The 20915-nt window shown below is 40.3% G+C and overlaps 2 protein-coding genes across 4 annotated transcripts; both read right to left on the bottom strand.

The window, feature by feature from the left end:
* Positions 1-1106: 1106 nt before the first annotated feature.
* Positions 1107-14584, bottom strand: eftud2 (elongation factor Tu GTP binding domain containing 2). Its single transcript, XM_058654365.1, has 28 exons — positions 14432-14584; positions 13749-13864; positions 12818-12980; positions 12601-12679; positions 12414-12489; positions 12210-12275; positions 12082-12117; positions 11842-11932; positions 11648-11730; positions 11375-11541; positions 11027-11151; positions 10854-10917; positions 10651-10741; positions 10426-10561; positions 9784-9911; positions 9247-9440; positions 9042-9153; positions 8612-8752; positions 8286-8387; positions 7938-8020; positions 7625-7711; positions 6377-6503; positions 5543-5630; positions 5286-5404; positions 4889-4983; positions 4473-4626; positions 1715-1822; positions 1107-1633 (listed from the first exon to the last, which is right to left on the bottom strand). The coding sequence occupies exons 2-28, from the start codon at positions 13851-13853 to the stop codon at positions 1538-1540; spliced, it is 2916 nt and encodes a 971-aa protein (XP_058510348.1). The 5' UTR covers positions 13854-13864; positions 14432-14584; the 3' UTR covers positions 1107-1537.
* A 1786-nt stretch (positions 14585-16370) lies between these two features.
* phospho1 (phosphoethanolamine/phosphocholine phosphatase 1) lies at positions 16371-19884 on the bottom strand. 3 transcript variants are annotated; one of them, XM_058652484.1, is made up of 4 exons: positions 19783-19884; positions 19220-19262; positions 18443-18912; positions 16371-18040 (listed from the first exon to the last, which is right to left on the bottom strand). In XM_058652484.1, the coding sequence occupies exon 4, from the start codon at positions 17941-17943 to the stop codon at positions 17086-17088; it is 858 nt and encodes a 285-aa protein (XP_058508467.1). In that variant the 5' UTR covers positions 17944-18040; positions 18443-18912; positions 19220-19262; positions 19783-19884; the 3' UTR covers positions 16371-17085. The 3 variants fall into 3 exon arrangements, with proteins under 3 accessions (XP_058508467.1, XP_058508466.1, XP_058508468.1); XM_058652483.1 differs by having other exon boundaries at positions 16371-18044; positions 19783-19883; XM_058652485.1 differs by having other exon boundaries at positions 16371-17891; positions 19783-19879.
* Positions 19885-20915: the final 1031 nt, after the last annotated feature.

Genomic DNA, 20915 nt, shown 5'->3' with positions numbered 1-20915 from the left:
GATGTGACCGTGTCGCCTGAGTTCAGGTCTACTTTAAACACACGTGCAAAGCAATCGTCTTCAAAAACTTTGTTTGAAAAGGGTACGGCATCCCTCTTCTCCATCCACGTCAGCTAAAATATAAAAATCCCCCGTCACAGTGGACAGGATTGACATTAAGTCCAAATGTCAAAGCAGCTTAAGCTATTTTTTTTTTAACTTTGTGTCCATGCCCTCACCTTCCTGGTCTCCTCCACCTCCAGAAATCCAGAAGCATGTGGTGAGGGATGAAGATCTGAGCCGGTCAGACACAAACAAGTGTTCTGAAGATGTGAGAAGACTTGCAGGTTGATTTGTCTTGACATGAAGTTAAATACTTCTCTGTAGGCTTTGAAGTGAATGTTGTTGAGTTTAACCTTTCAAAGAGAAGAGGCCGTGGAGTTTCACAGAACAAAGTATCCTCTGGAGATTCTCCGGCTTTTGTGATTACATCTCACCCACTCAATCTCTCGCTGCGTTCACGAAATGTGAAAAGCAAACTCCTGAAAACATCCGCCTGGAATTCATTCCTAAATATGTGTCATAGTCATCTTCAGGAGTCTGCTGTGGGTGAGTGGACCTGCTCAAGTAAAGCTGAAGATGTTTCACCGCTCACCCAGGAGAACTGAAGCAGCCTCTTGGATGAGAGGTGAAATGTCTTCAACTCAACTCAAGCAAGTGCTGTTGACAGTAAATGTTCTCTGTCATTAGTTCAGGATTTGCAATTTTTTTTTGGACTGACTGAAAATATAAACGCAAATTTCCATTTCATAACATCTGTCTCCTTTGATATGCACCATCGCTCTTTCACTCCGCTGTGTGAAACTAACCTTCGCTTCGTCTCTGCCTTCCCCCCCAACCATCCTGCAGCCTGTCCATCACTCACCACCCACACAACGTCCCAAACAGACACACTGATCACTCAAACCAACAGCGAGGCTTCAACCTCCAGACACGGAATTACACGTCCACATCACTGCAGCTTCCCAGTGCACAGCTACAAACTCATTACCTCTATATCTCACCTACATGAGCTTCAGACAATAAAGAAATAATAATATGAAAAAAAAAATCCTTCAATGCCTGTCTTTGAATTACACATTTTATTCAGACATACACCGAATCACTGACAGCCAATTTATTTATTTTCTTAAAAAGCTTCCAAGTTATCTTACTCTACAAAACAATCATTTATACACGTAAAAAATAAAAATACAAGAAAAAGATGTGTTGCAACAAACGTCTGCAAACTTTACAAATTACGGCTGCTCTCCACAGGTAAGAGCGAACACTCCCCATAGTCATGAGTCTGTTTTAATCTAATGACGGATCCTATATGATTATTTTTTTGTTTTTCCTCAGGAAAACCAGATAATGAGTCTTTGAAAAGGCAGAGAAACCTGAATCGATGACAATATCTCATGGTTCTGTGTTATAGTGACTTGCTTTATACCTCAAATAACCTTGATAAATTGTGGATTCACAGTTGATGGCTGTGTGGGTTTGCCGTGTTGCGATCTCACATGGGGTAGTTCAACACCACATCCTGTTTGGCCAGCTCCAACAACATAGGATCGTCGAAGAACTTGCTGATGCTCACATCTTCGCTCAGACCCTGGTGGACAAAAAAAAAGTCATTTAGATTTATTTTTATAGAACATAGCAAAACAAAAATCATCGTGAATATGAGGTTCACCTTGCGCCTTCGGGTCTTGATCATGAACTCTCTGGCCAGGTGGGGGGCGGGCTGAGGCTCAAGTGGCCTGATCACGATACTCTTGTCCAGGGGGTCACCAGGAACAATCTGACATGGAAAACACATGACAAAGTCAAACCATGAACAATGTGAGAAACAACCTGACAACATGAAACATCACCACACATCATCACTTTGAGCTTTAACAAGCTGAGGGGACACTTCTGAACCCTTCACTAAAATATCTGATTTCGCTGCGAGTCTGTCTCGTTATTACTGAGTCAGGACCGAGTCTGTCAACGCGAGGGGAAACGGCAACGCACAAGTGGTCACGCTTTCAGTGTGTCTCACTTTCGTCAGTGTAACATTTTCAGGTTCCATATGAAAATTAAACAGTAAATCTATCATGTGACCTTTGAAAATTGGTTTGTTTGTCAATGATATTGCACAAACAGAAGGAAGACTAAGAAAGAAGTTAGGAATGTTGAATTTGGAACAAATAGGTCAGAAAGGATCATCAGGAGAAAACATAAAAACAGGAGTAAAAGGGAAATATTTATCCATGGAGTCGCTTCAGCCCAATCAATAGATGATGGGGAGCTGCTTACAGCAGTAACTCAACACAGTCCTGCTGACAAGCCAGTACTGGAAGTGCCTAATCAAAATAATGAGGAAGACACATAATAGCCCCACTGGGTCTAATAGGGCAAACATCATGTGTCAGAGACTTATTTTCCAGGGCAGTTGAATTGAGAAGTGCCATCAGGCATCATTTCTGTCAAAGTCCAAAGCAGAGAAGACGACTCAGACTGTCGGTCGGACCAGGTACAGTGTAGCTGCCCTTTAGAAAATACTTTGGAGCAAGATTGAGAGTGATTGTTACTGGACCTCCAGGAGTCTTCCAAGAAAATAGGTACATTTTCAACAATAACCCCAGGCTGAGGATCTGATGATGACAGAATTCAAAATAAAAAAAAGGCCAATTTGAGGCAAGTTTATGAAAAAACTGGAATTATCCCAGGGGAATCTGAGTAATTGCTTTCTAAAATTATATTAGCTATTTGATTAGACAACATAATTCTAATCCCATGGCACAAATACAATGATGGACAAAAATACATTTTAATATCATGTTACATTACTGCAGCTAACTCAATAAAAGTCAATAGTTTTTGTTCCATTACACAAATCATCGTTTATTTTCTTGTCCGACACTTGCATTATGGTTTATACCTATTAAATCCTTATTTACCTTCCAGACAAACAGGCTTTGCGGTGAGTGGAGTTACTTTTTACTAACACAGCTCTCATGCAGAAACGAACACATGTCAGCCATGACAGGCAGAGACGCAGACAGCCACATTACAAATTTAATGACTCTAACATCGCTCTTCTTCACATCATAAACTGTTACGTCAGACTGACAAACGTTCCCGAAAGGTCGGTCACTCTGCTGCACAAGCTGCCACAGTTTTATGTTGTTCGTGCACGAGTGAGTAAGAGAATAAACAAACCCACACAACAGCTCCCCAGTGGTGAAAAACAAATGTCCTCTTTCATGGTGCAATGCATGAACGATGGAATTTGATTTATTTTGGTATGATGTATGGGCATAAACGTCCGATTATTCCTTTGTACCATGAAAAGTAAATTATTTAAAATGCCCATTTGTACTCAAAAAAATACAAAACTGAACAGTGATGGTGAATATAAGACCACAGGGAGGTTGGTGGACTGCATTTGTATAAAATATTACATTTATTTATATTAGTATGTATTTTTAAGCAGCTCAACACTGTGAAGCTTGATTAGTTCAATCTGTGCGAAAGGCAGCTACTTCCTGTTATCACTGGTGTTTTTAGGGCAGTTGTAGTTGCCACCCACCATAAAATAAAAACAGAAACCCTTACCCTAACCCCTAATGTGTACTTATTTTTATAAAAATAATTTAAGTACTTTTATTTAAAAATACCCAAAACTGCCATAAATTGTTTTGACAGGAAGTAGCATGTTTCTACAGGCTACCAGGGTCACTGAATGCATCTCAGTACAGCTCAGTACACTATGAACCTCACTTTAAAGGGATAATAATTGGACATCAAGTTGTATGACACAGACACCAGTAGTAGAGTCTCCGGTTCGCAGCAGAGGCACATACACATAGCTTGTTCTGACATACTGATGGACAGCAGTTTTATTGTTCAAATGTGTTAACGTAACATATACATGCTTGTTTGTGGTGCCAAATGTGTTAGTTTTGTGACCCTGGCCCTCTCCCAGGACTACTTTTCTCCACTCTGAAGCGGGGAGATTTCTCTGTACAGGGGACTCGCTACATGATCTACTACTGTTGTCTATGTCATACAAAAATCTGAACAATCCCTCTCAGCTCACTACCTCCTTCTGTGGCTCTGCTTGTGCATGCAGGTGAGAGCTGGCAACAAGCTGGTAACACTTTCAGTTCACGTGACAACAGCTGATGTGTGAATTTATTTTGTGGAGGCGTAAAATGTTTATTGTTTCATCTGTTTATTCCTGTCACGTCCTATATTATCTACAGTGAAATACAGGTTTGTTTGAGTACAGTCGTGATTTAAATCCAACTTGAGCTTGTTTATTATTAATTTATATTCAACGTCTAAAACCTCCAAAGCTACTGTGGATGAAGTGAGTCTCCACTGCTTTCAATCCTGCTTTTTAATTTGTGGCCGGGGCCATAATTTACGACGGCAATCATGTCCGAGTCTGTGAATCTTACCTGCCAGTGGTGGAAGACAGACAGAGCAAAGGCTTGTCCCTGTGTGTGTGTGCGAAGGTCTGTCTCGAAGCCAAAGGAGTCGATGGCTGGGATGAAAGCTTTGATGGTGTAGAGTGGAGACCCTGGAATCGGTGCGTCCTGAGTCACATGACCTCTAATAAATGAGAAACACAGAATTAAAAAAAATTGAATTTCAAAGATGATCTATTATAACAAACCTCAAATTATATTTGTATTTAACAACACTGAGCAAGGATGCAACCTTTAATTATTTTCTCAATTAAACTGATAGAATTGATTTTCCCTAAATCCACATAATAGTGACTATTATGATAATATAATATAGTTGCTCATAAGGACTGACATTTTGCCCGAGTTGATATTTAACAACAAGAAAAAAACAAGAGTAAACCAACCTTCTTCGAGCCAACACAGTGTACACAGCAGATACGCAATCTGCTGGAGCCTGAACCTCCACAAAGTAGTATGGCTCCATCAGCCTTGGAGTGGCCTGGAACAAAAGGGACACTGTGCATTAAAAAGATGATAAAGCCTGTAGAGAAAAACATGGCTACCCTATGTAAAGCGTACCCATGGATTTATGATAAGAGAAGTGAACGAGATAAAAGGAGCAAGGAAAGAAGCCAAAATCGTTGAGGAACAATGTTATCGCAGTACGATTAAAAAGAGCGCACGTCAGCAAAAAAAAAAAAGAGAAATCCCCAGCAGTAATCAAGGTAATGGAACATTATGGGGAGGAGCTAATGGTAGATGAAGGAGAAGAGTAGGAAGTTTGTCGGGGAATGACCTCACCATGAGGAAAGCGGAGTAGACAACTCTCCTAGCTGTGGGGATGACCTGGCCTCCGCCTCTGTGGAGAGGCTCCTGAGCGATGAGTGCATCCAGGATCTTAAACTTGACATTCCTGATGGCTGAGGACAGCACAAACACAGGGTTATGGCAACACAATACTCAGAATGGGGGAAAGGACATTATATTTTGGATAATGTGGATGATTCAGGAGAATTTGAAATAGAGAGAGAATAAAGGCTTTATTTAGTCAAACTTACGCTCATCACACAGAGGTCCTTCCCTGGTTCCCCACTGGAAGCCCTGAACGATGCTGTCTTTGACTGAGCCGAGCAGAGCCTTGTCCACCTACGGAGCAAAAACAAACACGCTTTTAGTTACAGCTACAAAAATGCATCTCGTCGTCGGGCGGAAGCATTTAGTCTTCTTTACTCATGGAGATAAGATTTCTGATTGAATGCATACAGGATTTGTGCAGGTGCTATAAATAAGAGAGGATACAATTATGCTGCACTTCCATTGACAAATAGCATATAAATATAAAATGTGCATGTGACGAAGAGTTTCATCTTCTTTTCAGTCTGTAAACTGATGATATGGGGGTTAATCTGGTGGTGGATGACAAATCATTTTAAGCTGTCACTGGACTCTTTGATGAACATTTGTCACCATTTTATGACTCAAATTTAACCGCCGTGTCAAATATATCAACTTTCTGGAACAAAACCAGCTTTTTTAATATATCTTCTGATACTCGAATACCCGAATAATTAAGTCAAAAGTAAACTCTGAACCTGCATCAACCAGGTGAAGCTCCTGAATCAGATGGTGAAGGAGAAGGTGCAATGAGACAAAGTAAGATTTTTTACATAGAGCCGTGGTGAGGGAAATAATTCAGTGCGGCTCCTTTCAGCAGCTCACACATTTTGGTTGCTTAGTAACAATGGAAGTGACAGAAGCACATCTCTCATGCACCACAGCTAGAAAAACACCTCTGGTTTCTTCCACAAGTGTTCTAAACGCTTCATGTGCATGCCCATAAAGCACAGGGTTAAAGGGGAAAGTTTAAAAAAAAAGTCGGATACGTAACTCACCTCAGAAGGCAGCGTGTCGTCCACAAGAATGTTTGGCCCCGTCGTGTCCGGTCCGAAGGCCCAGATAGACCTGGCAGCCAGCAGATCCCAGTCGTACTTTGTCTGGAAAAACTCTCCCAGCTTCTTCCTGCCACGAGGAAACAGAACAGCCACCGTTTAAAGGGAGGGTTTCTACACACTGTGTCAGATGGATCATTAAGGAGATTGGTTGCTCAGAGGGCATGAGGGTTAATGGAATATGAGGAGTGGAGCGAAGGTTTAGTTTAATGGTGTGTGAAGTTTGTCATTCTTCTGGCCCTGCTATTCCTTACTGGCACCGCTGGGTCCAGATGGCCTCACAGACGAGCTGAGTACTGACAGGAAACTGCTCTTGAGCAGAACACACACACACACACACACACACACACACACACACACACTTATGTATGCTCCTCAAGTCACGAGAATGGAAAAAAATTCATGCATGCTTTTAGTGCATGATTCAATTACCGTAAGAGAAGTGATCAATACTCTGAGGAGGGTTTTTAATCAGCACATACTTGTCAAAATGTACAGACTGGACTGTGCTGTGCTTTCTTTTGCTTCTACGTACAAATCATACTGAAGCTCTGAATCTACAATGCAATTCAAATTCTTTAAATAACGAGACACATATGTCAGTACTGATTATAGCTTTATCGAGTGGGTTTTGCAGCTTTGTGGGACATTTTTGTGCTAAAAAAAAAAAAAAGACAGTTTTCAAAGCTAATTAAATTGTATTTGAATGTAAAAACACCAGCACACTGATTTACCGCAGAGACTACAGAGCGTAGCACAGGGTTGTCACTGCTTGAGCTGGTTGTCCAACTTGTAATTAAAACTGTAGGGTAAGAAAAAAAAGTGAGCCCATGTTGCTCTGTAATGATAAGCTTAAGAAAACTGGGTATCTCACACAGGGATTTAAAAGGATTATTTCCCTCCATTACGATGAGCGTGCTATTAAAATGACGACTCTCTCAGCCGAGGGCAATTTTCATTCCGTCTACCTTTTTCAACATTTAATTAAAGAGCCAATCATCATTCTTGCATGCCTGCTCATTTATCCCTTCTGACTGATGGATAAATAAGAACAAATGATCGGTCTGAACGGCTCTTAAACATGGAGACATTTATTAGGCCGGTACAATATCACTGACTGGCATCAAACGTTACATCACCTCAGATAATTAACACTTTATGAGTGTGTTGGCAATAGCTTCTCCATCTTACCTGTTCCACGTGATCTGCACCACTTCATTCTCAATGTCCTCAGCCAGCCCCTTCTCCAAGGGCTCAGCAATCATGGTGATCTTATTCCTGTCAATGACATCACACAGCTGTCAATCACACATTGGCGAGATACTCGGCCAGAGGGAAGGACAGTCGCAGAGTCTCCAAGTGCACACAGCACAAACTTAACACCAGTCAGTAAGAAATACAGCATCAGAAATGTGAATCTTGAAACTGAAAAATAAGGCACAGCCATGACTTTTGAGATACATCCGTGACAAAGGAAGCAATAAAAATGTTGTTTAATTCCTACTTTTTGTTTGGCGTTTCAGCAAAGCACTTGAGAGATGATGTTTCCACAACTGTTTCACAGAAAGTCACAACTGGATCTGCAACCTGTGGGAAAAGGAGTAAAAATACGAAGAAAGGTTTAATTATAGTAAATTAAATCTATTGTTTTGTTGCACACTTGGATTACTATTTAAATGTTCATATCTTTTCCCTGGCTGAAACTACAAATAATATATACATAATGTTATAATTGTACTGTTTTGCACCATCCAAAATGATGAAAGAAGCAAACTTTCTTCAAACATTAACAAATTAGCAACTGATGAAGCTAAAATAAATATTGTTGAGTGTTACAACATGACAGCCTTACTTTAATGTCGATCTCCGAATACATCTTCCTCAGGTCGTGCATGACACAGTCCAAGTAGAGCTCTCCTGTGCCTAAGATTACGTGTTCTCCAGACTCCTCCACCTAAAACATAATACAAACATACACAAAGATGAGTTGAAATGTAGTTTCTTTCTTAGCATTTAACTAAAAACAGCTTGATTCAGGTTTGTGGGTCGTTGTTTGTTTTCTTTCTTACACACACACACAGGAAATAAAACATTTCATACGACAACATTTTCAAATGCCAGAGCAATGACCTTCGATCACACTCTGGTGTTTTTGAATCAGAGCTGTGAATGACGTACCTTTGTGGTTAGAGATGGATAGCTCTTGTTGACCTTCCTCAGTCCGTCCAGCATTTTCGGAAGCTCCGATGGGTTGACGGGTTCCACTGCGATCTTGATAACTGACGCAGTGTTGAACTTCAGCGGCCTGAAAATCTGAGCCTGGTACACAAGGCCAAAAAAAAAAGAAGACATGAAGACAATCTTGTCTGAATCTTGTCTGTGATTGGACGGTCGTTCCACAGAGGTTATATGGACGCAGAGCTATTTCTCTGCTTTACGGTATTCAACCATCGGATGTCCAGTCCATAGTTTTTGAATTTTCTAGGTATCTGGGTTAGGGCCTAGCAGTTACAGTACTGAAAAGTACACATGACAAATCCTGCCGGCGATGACAGGATGGTCACAGAAGGGTTTAAAATCTCACTGGATTTTCTCTCTCATCTCTCACCTCTTCATTGCCTCTGGGCTCTGTGATGGTGGCAGTTTTAACAATTGGCTGGTCACAGCCTTCAATGAGGACCCAGTTACCAGCGGGTACTCGATTCACTTCTATTTGATATCTGCAAATATAAAAAGGAATGTCAGAAAATCGATTCAGACAACTGTTAACTTCAGACTCTACAAAACGAATAAGCCAAAACTCCAGAAAATACCTGGCGACATTAATCCACAGGCGTCCCACAGTGCAGACCTGGGAGTCCTCCTCATCTTCAAGGGTGTAGTTCTCTCCCAAGACCTTGACTGGCTGTCCTGCCTGAATGGTGCCGCTTAGCACCCTGCCAAATGCATGGAACTGAACCCCATCCTCAGTGCTGTACATCTTAGTGGTGTGGCACATCAAAGGACCCTGGGGGCGAGAGATATGAGGTGAGTAGAAGAGAGGGATTACAGAGAGAACGAGATTAGGAATGAAGACAGAAATGTCTTACTGCTGGATGGTAACATTTTTAACCAAAAGACCAATTAGAGGAAAAGTCTGACTTTCAACAGGAACTTGGAAAGCTGTGATTAATGTCTTGCTTTGTCTTTATCTGAATTATTTCAGAGTGTGTTCATTTCAGGCCACTTAAAACAGCAGGATGGATTCATTTGTCAGATCCCTCGAAACAGATTGCAGATATTACCAGGTTAAAAACATGCTTTACCAGCAAATAAACAGGAGAGTCCTGTTCTCCCTCCATTATACTCACATCAGGGTCACACTCTGCCATGGCCTCCCCCAGGTCGGAGTCCATACCTCCTGCGTAGGTGTGCTCAATCTTGGTCTTGGCACCCTCTTGTGGTGAAGGGATGTGGTGAACACACATGTCCACAAAGCCTAGAGGGAGGACATCCACGGTCAATTTAAATTAATTTATCATGTTAACTGCGGCATGCTCCCTTTATCTCTAGATTAAAATAACATTTGTGAGCAGATAAGACAGATATAGTTCCTCTATTACTTTATTACATGTATTACTTTTTTTTAATACAGAATCTATAAAATGTTTATGTTATTATTATAGACACACAAAAATGTGTTGTCTCAATAAATTAGCTTTTATACATTTGATATAAATTGCAATTTGCTCCATAAAAAGTTGATTTAAACCTATTTATTTTTAAAAGGAGTGGAAATTAAAAAAAAATTTGGTTAGGAGAAAATAAACAGGTTGTGGTTTGGATTTTTATGTAAAATTCAAGAAGTAGAGCTTGGTAAAAGTGGCCTTGTTTAAAACAAATGTATAAGAACAAGCTTCAGTCTCGACACTTACAGAACAACAAATTGTAAATAAATGCAATTACAAAATGACTGAATTTCTCAGAAAATAACAAAGGAAACAACGTCATACCGGTGAATTCTCCGAAGAAGCGATTGCAGACCAGCCTCAGCAGGGGTCTAATGTTCAGCTTCAGTTCCTCTTTGGTTAGATGGATTCCCAGCTCATCCAGAACTCTGGGGAGGGATGTGTCTACATCCCCAACCACCTGCATAAAAAAAGTATTTGGGTTAAGATTGCACATCAAGTTTTGCAACTTTGCCCAGGAGCACAAATATGTTACAGCTAGTGTCCAACCTGTGAGAGGATCTTGTAGAGAGGCTCCAGAACAAATTCAACAAAGCTGCGCTGAGAGTTGCTGCTGGGAGCTTTCTTTGTGAACTTGCGACTGAAAAGAGAAAAAAACAGAACCAATGGAGAGGTAAAATATGTTAGATGAAGAGTCGAAAGATGCTCCAAGGTGTGTGGCTTTTTTAATGAAATCCATTTTAGTTACTCACGTTTTGGGATTGAAGTAAATGTCTCCCCAGAGCCTTTTGGCAAACTCATTATAGATGATGTCTCCTGTGAACACAAAGTAAGCAGATTAATACCTCAATGAATGCATTGGGGACAGGATGAGGAGGATATTTCATTCATTTGTTGACGCTCATAAGCTAAATAAATGTCTCACCATAAGTGTCTGAGTAGATTTTTGCAAAAGAGCCAAGTGTGAAACAGATGCTGTACTGAGAGCTGGCGAAGCACACGTTTCCAAGGAGAGGAGACACCACCAAATTCTCATCTGTGGAGTATGTGCTAAAAGGGGGAAAGGGAAAAAAAACAGTCAACATTTGTCAGAGTTGATACATAACTGTGTTGGTAATATACAGATGAACGTGGATCCCATTTTAGTGGAGCAAGTTAAAAAAAAATCCCTAGCTATTTGGTGGCACACAAACTGCTGCTCTTTAAAACTGTAATCTCCATTAATCTTATTCAATCATTCTACATGGTGGACACAAGGAGGTTCCAGTATTACCTGAGCAAACCATTGACCTCATCTACAATATGGCGCAGTTTATAATAAGCATCTGTGGGTGGCAGTTTAAGCTCCACGATGAGCCGGTCCACCTTGTTGATGCAGATGGTGATGGCCATACGCTCCTGAACTGCATGTTTGATGAGCCTCTCTGTGTTCAGCATTACCTGGGTAAAGACACACAACGATTGAAGTTATGTTATGTCTAAAGAAACCGCAGGGTTAAAAAAAAAACAAACAAACATCAAAAAATAAATTAAAGAGATCCCTCACTCCCTCTGCTGCATCTATGAAGAGGACAACACCATCCGAGAGCCGCATGCTAGACGTGACCTCGTCTGAGAAGTTTACATGGCCTTTAAAAAAAAAAAACACAACATATTTAATTTAACATTATTTTCAAACATTTCATTTATACATCATTTATTTGAGCAAAACCTAAAAATAATCCACTCAAAGGCCAATACCTGGTGTGTCCATGATGTTAAAGAGGTAAGATTTGCCTCTAGAGTCTGGCAGCACCATTGTGACGGGAGTACTCTTAATACCAACTCCTCTCTATGGAAGAATCACAAGAGACAAATTACTTTTCCAGGAAGAAATACATCAATAATTTGACAGTTTGACAACATCCAACAACTCTCTATCTTAAAAATATATGGTCATACTTATTATATAAGGGTCTAGAGTTGAACCATAACACTTACCTCCTGCTCTGTGAATAGGATATCTGTGTATCGAAGCTGAAAATGTCAAAGTAAAAATCAGGTTAGACTCTTATTGTACATAAAAATTGCATGGAATAAATCACCCAATTAATATAAACAAAACTCACATCCACATCATCTCTCTTCCTGATTTCTGGGTGAGTCTGTTCAATGAGGCAGTCCACAAAACAGGTCTGGAGGGAATAAACAAACCATTAGATTCCCAGATGAATCTAAAGTGCAGCCAAACATTCCTGTGTGACAACATGTTTTGCCTAACGGTAAACACACAGATATGAGAGTAAAAAGCCAGACAAAAAGCAGACACTAACCTTGCCATGGTGGAGGTGACCACAGAGAGTGACATTCCGGATCAACTCAGTACCGTCCATTAGATCTGCAAGGAATCTGACACGAGAGGAAAGTCACAGCTTGAAATTACCCAAAGCCAACATTTACACAGGAGAAGTATACTAAAAAGATATTTCAGTATCAACGATAGAGCTTAAATTTACTCACTCCATATCATAAACAGTGGCAGGTAACTCTTGCTCCATCAGAGTGAACCGTCTGTTTTTCACAGGCTTAATGATGGGTTCTGAAAAGAAAGAGAGAGAAGATACTTGTAACTGTGGGTTCACATCTCATAATATACTTGTTTAACTGTTTTTAAAACAAGTCACACCAATGATGTGCTACATTACAGCAGTACAAATGATAGACTTTTGTTTCTAACCAGTAAGAGGTTGAGTATCTTCCTCCTGGACGATCGTTTCCACTTCAGGACCGTAAACTTCTTCTGCTGTAGGATAGTATTTCTTATCCTCGTGCAGAACCACCTCCATTCCCGGGACGTCATCATCAGCATCAGCAGGTTCATCGTCATCATCGTCATCACCCTGCACAAGAACAGTGTTATTGCCACTGCATTTAGCACACACATTAACAAGCGTTGACAGAATTACAGAACACAAACTAGGGCAAAAAAATTATCACAATATATTTGGTCACATTGTCCAATTTCAATTTTTACCATGATTTTCAACAGACAAAGCAAATAATGTGTGTTTAAAAGATGAATGTAGAAAAATATAAGACCACACACATGCCCTTATTCACGTCATTCAATGTTTAGAGGCAGTGAAATGCAAACACTGTAATATAATAACATGCCAAGAAAGCTCAGCACAATGGGTCCAGCACTTTCAATCAGTACCTGAATCCAACTTTCTCAACTGTGTTCAGAGGCATCATGTCTTATGCTAGACAAAAGTAAATTGAGTGTGTCATAGGGCTGCCACTTTTTCCCAAAATGAATGTGACCCGTTATTTGTTCAAATATAATTGATGTATTTGCTGTGTGTTTGTACACAGGTATTTATGAGACCGCTCACAGCTGCAAGATGCAGTTATACTTGTCTCTCCATGGAAGCGGTCATGTCTAACATCCCTTTCAGCCAATCTGCTCTTTTAATTCTTAACCTTCCTCAGAAACTCACAAGCCAGAGTGGCACAAGAAAAGGTTTCTCTGATTGGCTGGTGACACACACATTTCTGCTGTGTGTGATCCAGTAAATATGCCCACAGCTGGTCATCACAATCGACATGGATTTTATCACCATCACTAACACAACTACTTATCAATGAATAGGCATTTAAAAGACTACCTCATCGACATCTCTGTCCTCTGCATCCAGCTCGTCTTCATCGTCATCAGAGTCCAACTCTGGACCGATGTAGTTTCCAAACTCATCATACAGATCAGCCTCCATATTGTAGAGACCTGACAGACAAATAGACAAATAAGCACAATAACAGGTACTTTAAGTTTAAATATACGAGAAAAATATAAGGCAGTAAATGCAACACAGACAAATAATAACGCAGTTTAGTGATAGTGAGTATTTAATTTCCTGAACTGCAAATACTGTATATACTGAGGTTCAATGCTATGTTTTCTGTTATTTTGGTTTATTTCAAAACCAACTATTTGTTGACAATTAAATATTCAGAAATGTAAGGATGCTGTGCGAAAGCTACCTTCCAATTGTAGCTAACGCTTACTCTTCTTTTAGCAAAACCAATCAAAGTTGCTACTTGTTTGGTTTTAATTGCTTTCCATGGACAGAGAATGTATCACTAAACCGTGGTTGCATGTAGACGTTTACAGAGACGGTCAACTCGCTATTCTACTTGTTTTTGTTTATGACACTCTTAAGCGAAGAACTAGCATGCTAGCATGCTAACAAGCAAAGAAATGAATGACCTGTGGACAACGTTTCAGTTACGATGTTGTTTAGCTAACTTTCTACGTTCAGCTATTATACTTTGACCCAAAAAATACACTCACCTGTATTCGCTTACAGTGCACACACTAAAAACTATTTTCAAAACAAGCTTTAAGTTGTAGATTATGAATTTAGCAGATGAATATTTTCCCAAATACCGCCATGCGTCTGAAAGACTACTTCCGACTTTCTTCTTCTATTGACGTGAGAATGGTAGACCTGACAACTCAACACCACCACCCACCGACTGACTGAGACACTGCAGGCAAACTGCTCGCCTCAGTCTGAGTGAAGGTTTTTTGTTGATTTTAAATAAAATGTACAAGTATGAATTTTACATTATATGTAAGTGTCTTTATAATGCATAGACGAATACACAAATAATAATAAAACAGTAATTATACCGCGTGTAAAGGTCCTTATTAAATCTTTGCACACGTAGTAGACAAACTAACATAAAACAAAAACACAAAGCCCGTCAAAAACTACTAACGACTCAGTGAGGTCTCCACAAAAAATATATAATTAATATTGTAGCTGTAGTTCTGCACTATAACCAGCAGGTGGCACTACACATTCATGGGAAATGGCTTATGTGTAGAATATATTCCTGACAATTGAAGCATGGTATGGTACGTGTGTTTAGTCTTGTCATTGTTGCCTCTTCAGGAGCTGTTCTGGCATAAACACTGACCTTGTCAAGTCCTTATGGAAAGCATAATCTGGTGCTTTTTTAGAAACTGGTTAAGTTCAGGACTAAGACTTGTGAAATGTGGCCAAGTGGAAAGTAATGAATTACATTTACTTGAGTTACTGTAATTGAGTAGGGTTTTTACATGTTGTATACATGTACTATTTAAAGCAATTTTTAAAATTTGTGATTTTACGTTTACGTAAGTACGTAAGTGTATATATTTTTTTGGAAGTACTGTATTTTGCTACGTTTGAAATCACATCCGTTACTGAATAAAAAAAAAATGTTGGCCTGAATTTAAAAAATAAATAAATAAATTAACATACTGGAAACTTTGGCAGTGAATGATGAGGACAGGTGAATGATGAAGACAAGTGAATGATGAGGACAGGTGAATTGGCTAGTTAATTAAGGTCCCTGAGTGAGTGAGAAAGTTAAAGCATCTGTGACCTTTGACCCATGTTGACTGGTACATTATGTGTTTACTTTATTTTATTTTGTTAGCACTTTAATTTGTAAAGTTTTTTTCTTTAATTAAAAACAATTCATGTGAGATTTGTACCCTTGTCCTTTTTTGTAACTACACAAGAAAAACCTAACCCTAACCTTGTTATTAAAGGAACTAAGTAAATTTTACTCAAGCTTAAGATACTTTTTTACCTTTAGTACATTTTAGACCAGTACTTTGACTTTTACTTAAGTAAAATTGTATCAATATAGTGAAACTTTCACTTTTAGTAGAATATTTCAGTACTCTTTCCACCTCTGGGCTGTGTGTGTGTGTGGGTGGCCTTTGAAAACCTGTCTGACTGTCTGATAAAAAAAACCTGTCTGACTGTCTGACAGTTACAGCTGAATAATGCTTTGGTTTGTTCAGCTGTAAACCATGTACTAAACAAAACATTATCAAACAATAATAAGTCAATAATGAAAATGCTAAGCCTAAACCATAACTCAAAGAGGTTTGGAGATGATAAGCAAAAAAAGTCATTGAAAAGAAATGTATGAATTCATTATGTAGATTCATAATTATGTAAATTAAGTTTAATTTAAAACTTGAGAGTCCATCGTCTCCTTCCAAGGTATTTATCTAGCATTTGCTTACAAAAGCTTTAATAATATAATAACTATCTGTTTCAGGACGTTGTCTGTCTGTGTGGTTGTGATATATAATATTTGAACTTTCAGAGAAGGGAAAGAGCAACGCCCCTAGGACTAATGAATCACATGGGCCTTGTTATGGTTGTTGTTATGGTGGAGACCATGTGAATGATGAGGTTTGGTGATTAAATCAGACACAGTCGAGGTTTCAGTTGATGGCTTTATTCCTGCTGGTGTTATTTTCTTAGTGTAGGCGATGCCGACACAGTAAAGACACAACGGACATTTGAAAAAAACAAACCAACACACTCAACATCAAACAACATCTATAGACATACTGTATATTTTCTGACAAACATGTTGTTAACACACGTGTTCTGTTATCTTATAAAGCTGACTGACATGCCTGTCAGATAACAACGTTACTGTGATTCCACTTAGTGACAGGATAATTTAATATTTCATCTTTTAAAAAGTGCAGTTTGTGAGAGAAAACACATCTGTGAGTCAAAAGCACCTGGTCACTTGTTGGCACAAAGTGATATTTTTTGAAAATATTTTTTAAATATTGCTGATTATTTTAAATAAATGTAAACATATGTAGGATATTTTATTATGCAGTAAAACATAAAGCTGGTTAATAAAGGCACAAAGCATTTACTTTGTTATCGATTTCCTCAGCTGAGGTGACAGTGGCTGACCTCAATAATAATTAACCATAATAAACTGAGGGACCTCTGGACCAAAACGTGAGAGATTTGAGCTGAGTCATGTTAAGGCTGGAGGTCAGATATACACAGTTTACACTCCTGCTAATGATTGTATTGCCTTAAATATTACTGTTACTGTTTCACCTGAGAATATGACTACAACTGTCAGCTGACACCCCCTTTTTGACCCTGTATTTGAGTGTGACCCTCTCTACTCTGCCACCAGCTTCCTCAGCCGCTGCACCACATCGTCACCGCTCAACCACGGCACCGTGACAGCCTTGAACTCCCCGGGCATGGCTTCGTGGGTCTCCGTGATCAGCCGGTGCATAGGGAAGTCCTTCCGTGGGAAGGCCATGTCTCGGGGCCCAAGGGCAAGGGCCGGGCAGAAGTCGTTGGCTCCGTCTCCCACGTAGAGCACCCTCTGATAGGGGCGGCCCCGCTCCTGTGTCCTGCGGGCCACATAGTCCCTGACGACCACCTGCTTGCACATGTTGACCGGGCACCGCGGGCAGTCGTGGGAGTGGAAGGGTCTGAGCACCAGGCGCCCGTCCCTGTTGAAGGTGGCCGGGTTGGTGAAGATCCGATGGAAGAGCTGGCGAGCCCCTGCCCGTCGGAGCCACGACTCGATGAAGAAGGAGTTGGCATCAGACAGCAGGACCACCTCAAAGTCCTGTGGCGGGCGGTTGCGGAGGAACTGGAAGACGGTGAGCATGCCGGGGGTGGACGGTATCTTCTCCATGGCACTGCGAATGTCACTCTCAGTGACTCCTTGCTCTGCGAGGTAGGCCAGGACGCGCTGCATGTACTCGTTGTAGCGCCCTGGCTGGTAGGTGTCCTTCAGCCAGTCTGGGAGGTGATGACCCGGGGCGGTCTGCACCACTATGTCGTCGCTGGTCTCGTCCACGATGGTCTCATCAAAGTCGAAGAAGATGAGGAAGCGCTTGTCAGAGGCGACCTGAGCCGATTGGGAGGCCATGATCTCTGTGCGTCTGGACCTGTGAGGTTCCTCCTCTCCTGGGGGACGGGGTGGGACATAACAGCAGTTGAAGACTGAGTCTCCCATCATTGACTATGTCACACCTCTTTAACGTTGCCAAGTGGCATCAAATCCCCCTCTCCAGCATCCCACGCCTGCAGGCAGGTGGAGGCTATACCGAGGAACGCTTTCTGGGAAACATTCATGAATAATGGACGGGGGGTGGGGGTGGGGTGGGAATAGAACAGAACCAAACATTTTAATTTAGGAAAACAGACATGACAAATTAATAAAAGGTACAGTAAAGACCCATAAAGACAGCAAAGCAGCCAACCAACGGCATTTTCAGCCCAGATGAGTGCACCCATGGATCTTTCTATAAAAATAAGGAGTAAAGAAGGGGAGGAGGTGGAGGTGGGGGGGGGGGGGGCAATTATTATGCAGATTTATATATATATATATACATATATATATATACATATACATACATATGTACATACATACATATATTTTAGTATGCAAGCAAGCAAATAAACCGGTTTGACACAAACAAGCAGAGATTGTGCTCCAAGCTCCTATAGCTGCTTACCTGGTTCGGGGCTGTGGATGATGTCAGCAGATCTAACGTGTTTCGTTACGTGATCCAACCAGGACTGTGGAGACAAAGAGAAAAATCACACCGAGTTCCATGAGACACACACTCAAATATGGATTTATTCTACATTCACTAACATTTGCTCCACGCATGGCCATCTATCTTTGTTAAAGTATGTCGGCTACGAGAAATAAGTTGCTGAGTCACACCAGCCTAATGGGGGATTATACTTGTAAATAATAAAAAATAAAAAACATACCTACACAGAATCAAAATATCAATTGAGCTGATCTAATTTAAATCCTATTACTTAAAAAAAGTCTATACGATAAAACCTGTAGCTGCAGACAAACACATTTAAGTCATATTTAAAAAACAACAACAGAGATATATGATCACAAATCTGCTGATTATCCAATATGACAGTTACCTTGGCAACACCTGTGATCCTGACTGACCTGAATCTGAATAAAATGTCAAACATTCACATTATTTAGTTTACACGGTTTGCAAATCTCATATTCCTGCCTACTGTTGTCAAAACCACAACAGGACATAAAATATAATCTGATTACATGTCTGACATGATGCAACAACAACAATCTGACTATTCCACAATTTAATCAAATATTCTGAATAATTATAATAAAAAATTACTAAATCAATCAAATAATCAAAATACGATATTCTATTCATATTCCTATATTGTAAACGTTGATTTTATGTCTACTGAATGAACTTTTTTGGTTCGTTTTTTAGTTTTTCCTTTACCTTGTTGACCAGTTGCAGTGTGTATCGTCTGCTTTCCTCAGAGCTGCCAATAAGCCATCGAACATTAGGTGACAAGTGGTTCAACTGGTTAACAAGATAAAAGAAACACTTCCTGCTGTCTAAAAAAACAATCAAAAAACTAGTAACTTTCATAGTCCTGTCTAACTCACATCCACATTATAATCTGATTAAGACATAATGTGACGAAGACGGAAAAATGCAGTCTGAACACAAATGATTGTCCGTCATCTGAATAGAAAACATTATTCAGATTATCTTTTGTTTGTTAGAATAAATCTTATAAATAAACCTTTCATATTACTGCTTTCATTCTACATAGCCCGACTATGACGTCCACTGCTGCAAAAACCCCAAATAGGACAATGTAACTCTCCACGTCTTAATCCGACAATTTCCTTTTTCAAAGACTGACTTTATTTAAATTATACGTATTCCGACTATCTTAATCTGATTATCTCTATTACACACATACATTATTATGTCTATGTGTACAGGCTAATGTAATCTAATGTAGTTTTGAAATGTAGAGAATAAAATATTACCAGTGTCGGTTCGGTGTGATCCGGTCTCGCTGAAAGTACCGACAGTTGATTCCGGTCGCCCGTTTGGGACGCGCGCTTTTATGTGACCGGCAAAACCACGGGAGCCGCTGTGAGCGTGACCGCGCCAGCAAGTCCGCCCATGTAATAACAGCCCACTGCGCGCGTTCACGCCACTTTTCGAGAGAAGAAGAAGAACAGAGAGAGAGAGAGAGAGAGAGAGAGAGAGAGAGAGAGAGAGAAAGAGAGAAAGAGAGAAGATCATAGAGTAAATATTCTGTTTCCTGTAAAAATCCGCTGGAATAAATGTGTGTATGTTTGAGTCAAATGAACGTTTGTTCTCGCGTCACATCTGCAGGTAAACACCAGTGTTTCTCACCCAACGTTGACAAAGGTGCACTGAGGCACTGAGGGCATAAATATCTGTGGTCAGTGGCAGCTCCAAGAAAAGAGACGAGGTCCAGTCCGCAAAAGTGAGTATTTTTAACCCCGGGTTTCCTGGACCCTGGTTTCTGTGAAAACAGAGCACAGCAGTGGTTAAAGTCACATGGAAATATTTGTATTACACTTCTAATAAAACAGACTTCACATCCAGCAAAGATTGTGTGTTCTGTGGCTGTGATCGCTGACATCCTGTGTGAAGGACACTGGGACAAAGTTAAAGCTGCAGTGCGCAACTTTCAGTTGTTGTTTTTCTATTCATTCTTCGTCAACAGAAATGTGTCCTTCTGTCATATTCTGTCAAACAATACTATCAGACCTGACCTTGTGTGTACTCACCAGCAGCTCAGGGGTTTGTGTGTGTGGTTGGGGGGGGGGGGGGGGGGGGGGCAACGGTTTTTGTTGTTGTTTTTTGAACAGTAGAATTCAGTACAATTGTTTGTCGACATGGCGACTTTCATCTCGACGCGTCCATCGTAGAGAGCGACCGCTGAATCTGGACAGTCAGTTGGTAACAGCACCAAAGAGAGAGAGACTTGACGTTATTGATATTTTACTGCGTCCTGTCAAGAAAAGAGTTTCATCAGGTCAAAAATCCAACTATGTCAGAGACTGACCGCCCAGATTCAGTGGCAGCTTCTGTGGCGCCCTCTGATGGACATGTCGACTTTATTCTAGACACGCCATTCCAACTT

The sequence above is a fragment of the Solea solea genome, chromosome 16 (assembly GCF_958295425.1).
Source record: "Solea solea chromosome 16, fSolSol10.1, whole genome shotgun sequence".
NCBI lineage: Eukaryota > Metazoa > Chordata > Actinopteri > Pleuronectiformes > Soleidae > Solea > Solea solea.
Note: the sequence above shows the minus strand (reverse complement) of the source record. Positions and strands in the feature narration are given on the sequence as shown.

Bases quoted from the DNA above. Each gene is read 5' to 3' on its own strand.
- eftud2 (XM_058654365.1), bottom strand. From the start codon at position 13,853: ATGGAGGCTGATCTGTATGATGAGTTTGGAAACTACATCGGTCCAGAG. The intron at 9,441-9,783 runs GTGAGTATAATG...TCTCGCCCCCAG, and splicing joins TGGCAGAGTGTGACCCTGAT to GGTCCTTTGATGTGCCACAC. The intron at 5,631-6,376 runs GTGAGTTACGTA...TTTGCTCCGTAG, and splicing joins ACGACACGCTGCCTTCTGAG to GTGGACAAGGCTCTGCTCGG.
- phospho1 (XM_058652484.1), bottom strand. From the start codon at position 17,943: ATGATGGGAGACTCAGTCTTCAACTGCTGTTATGTCCCACCCCGTCCC.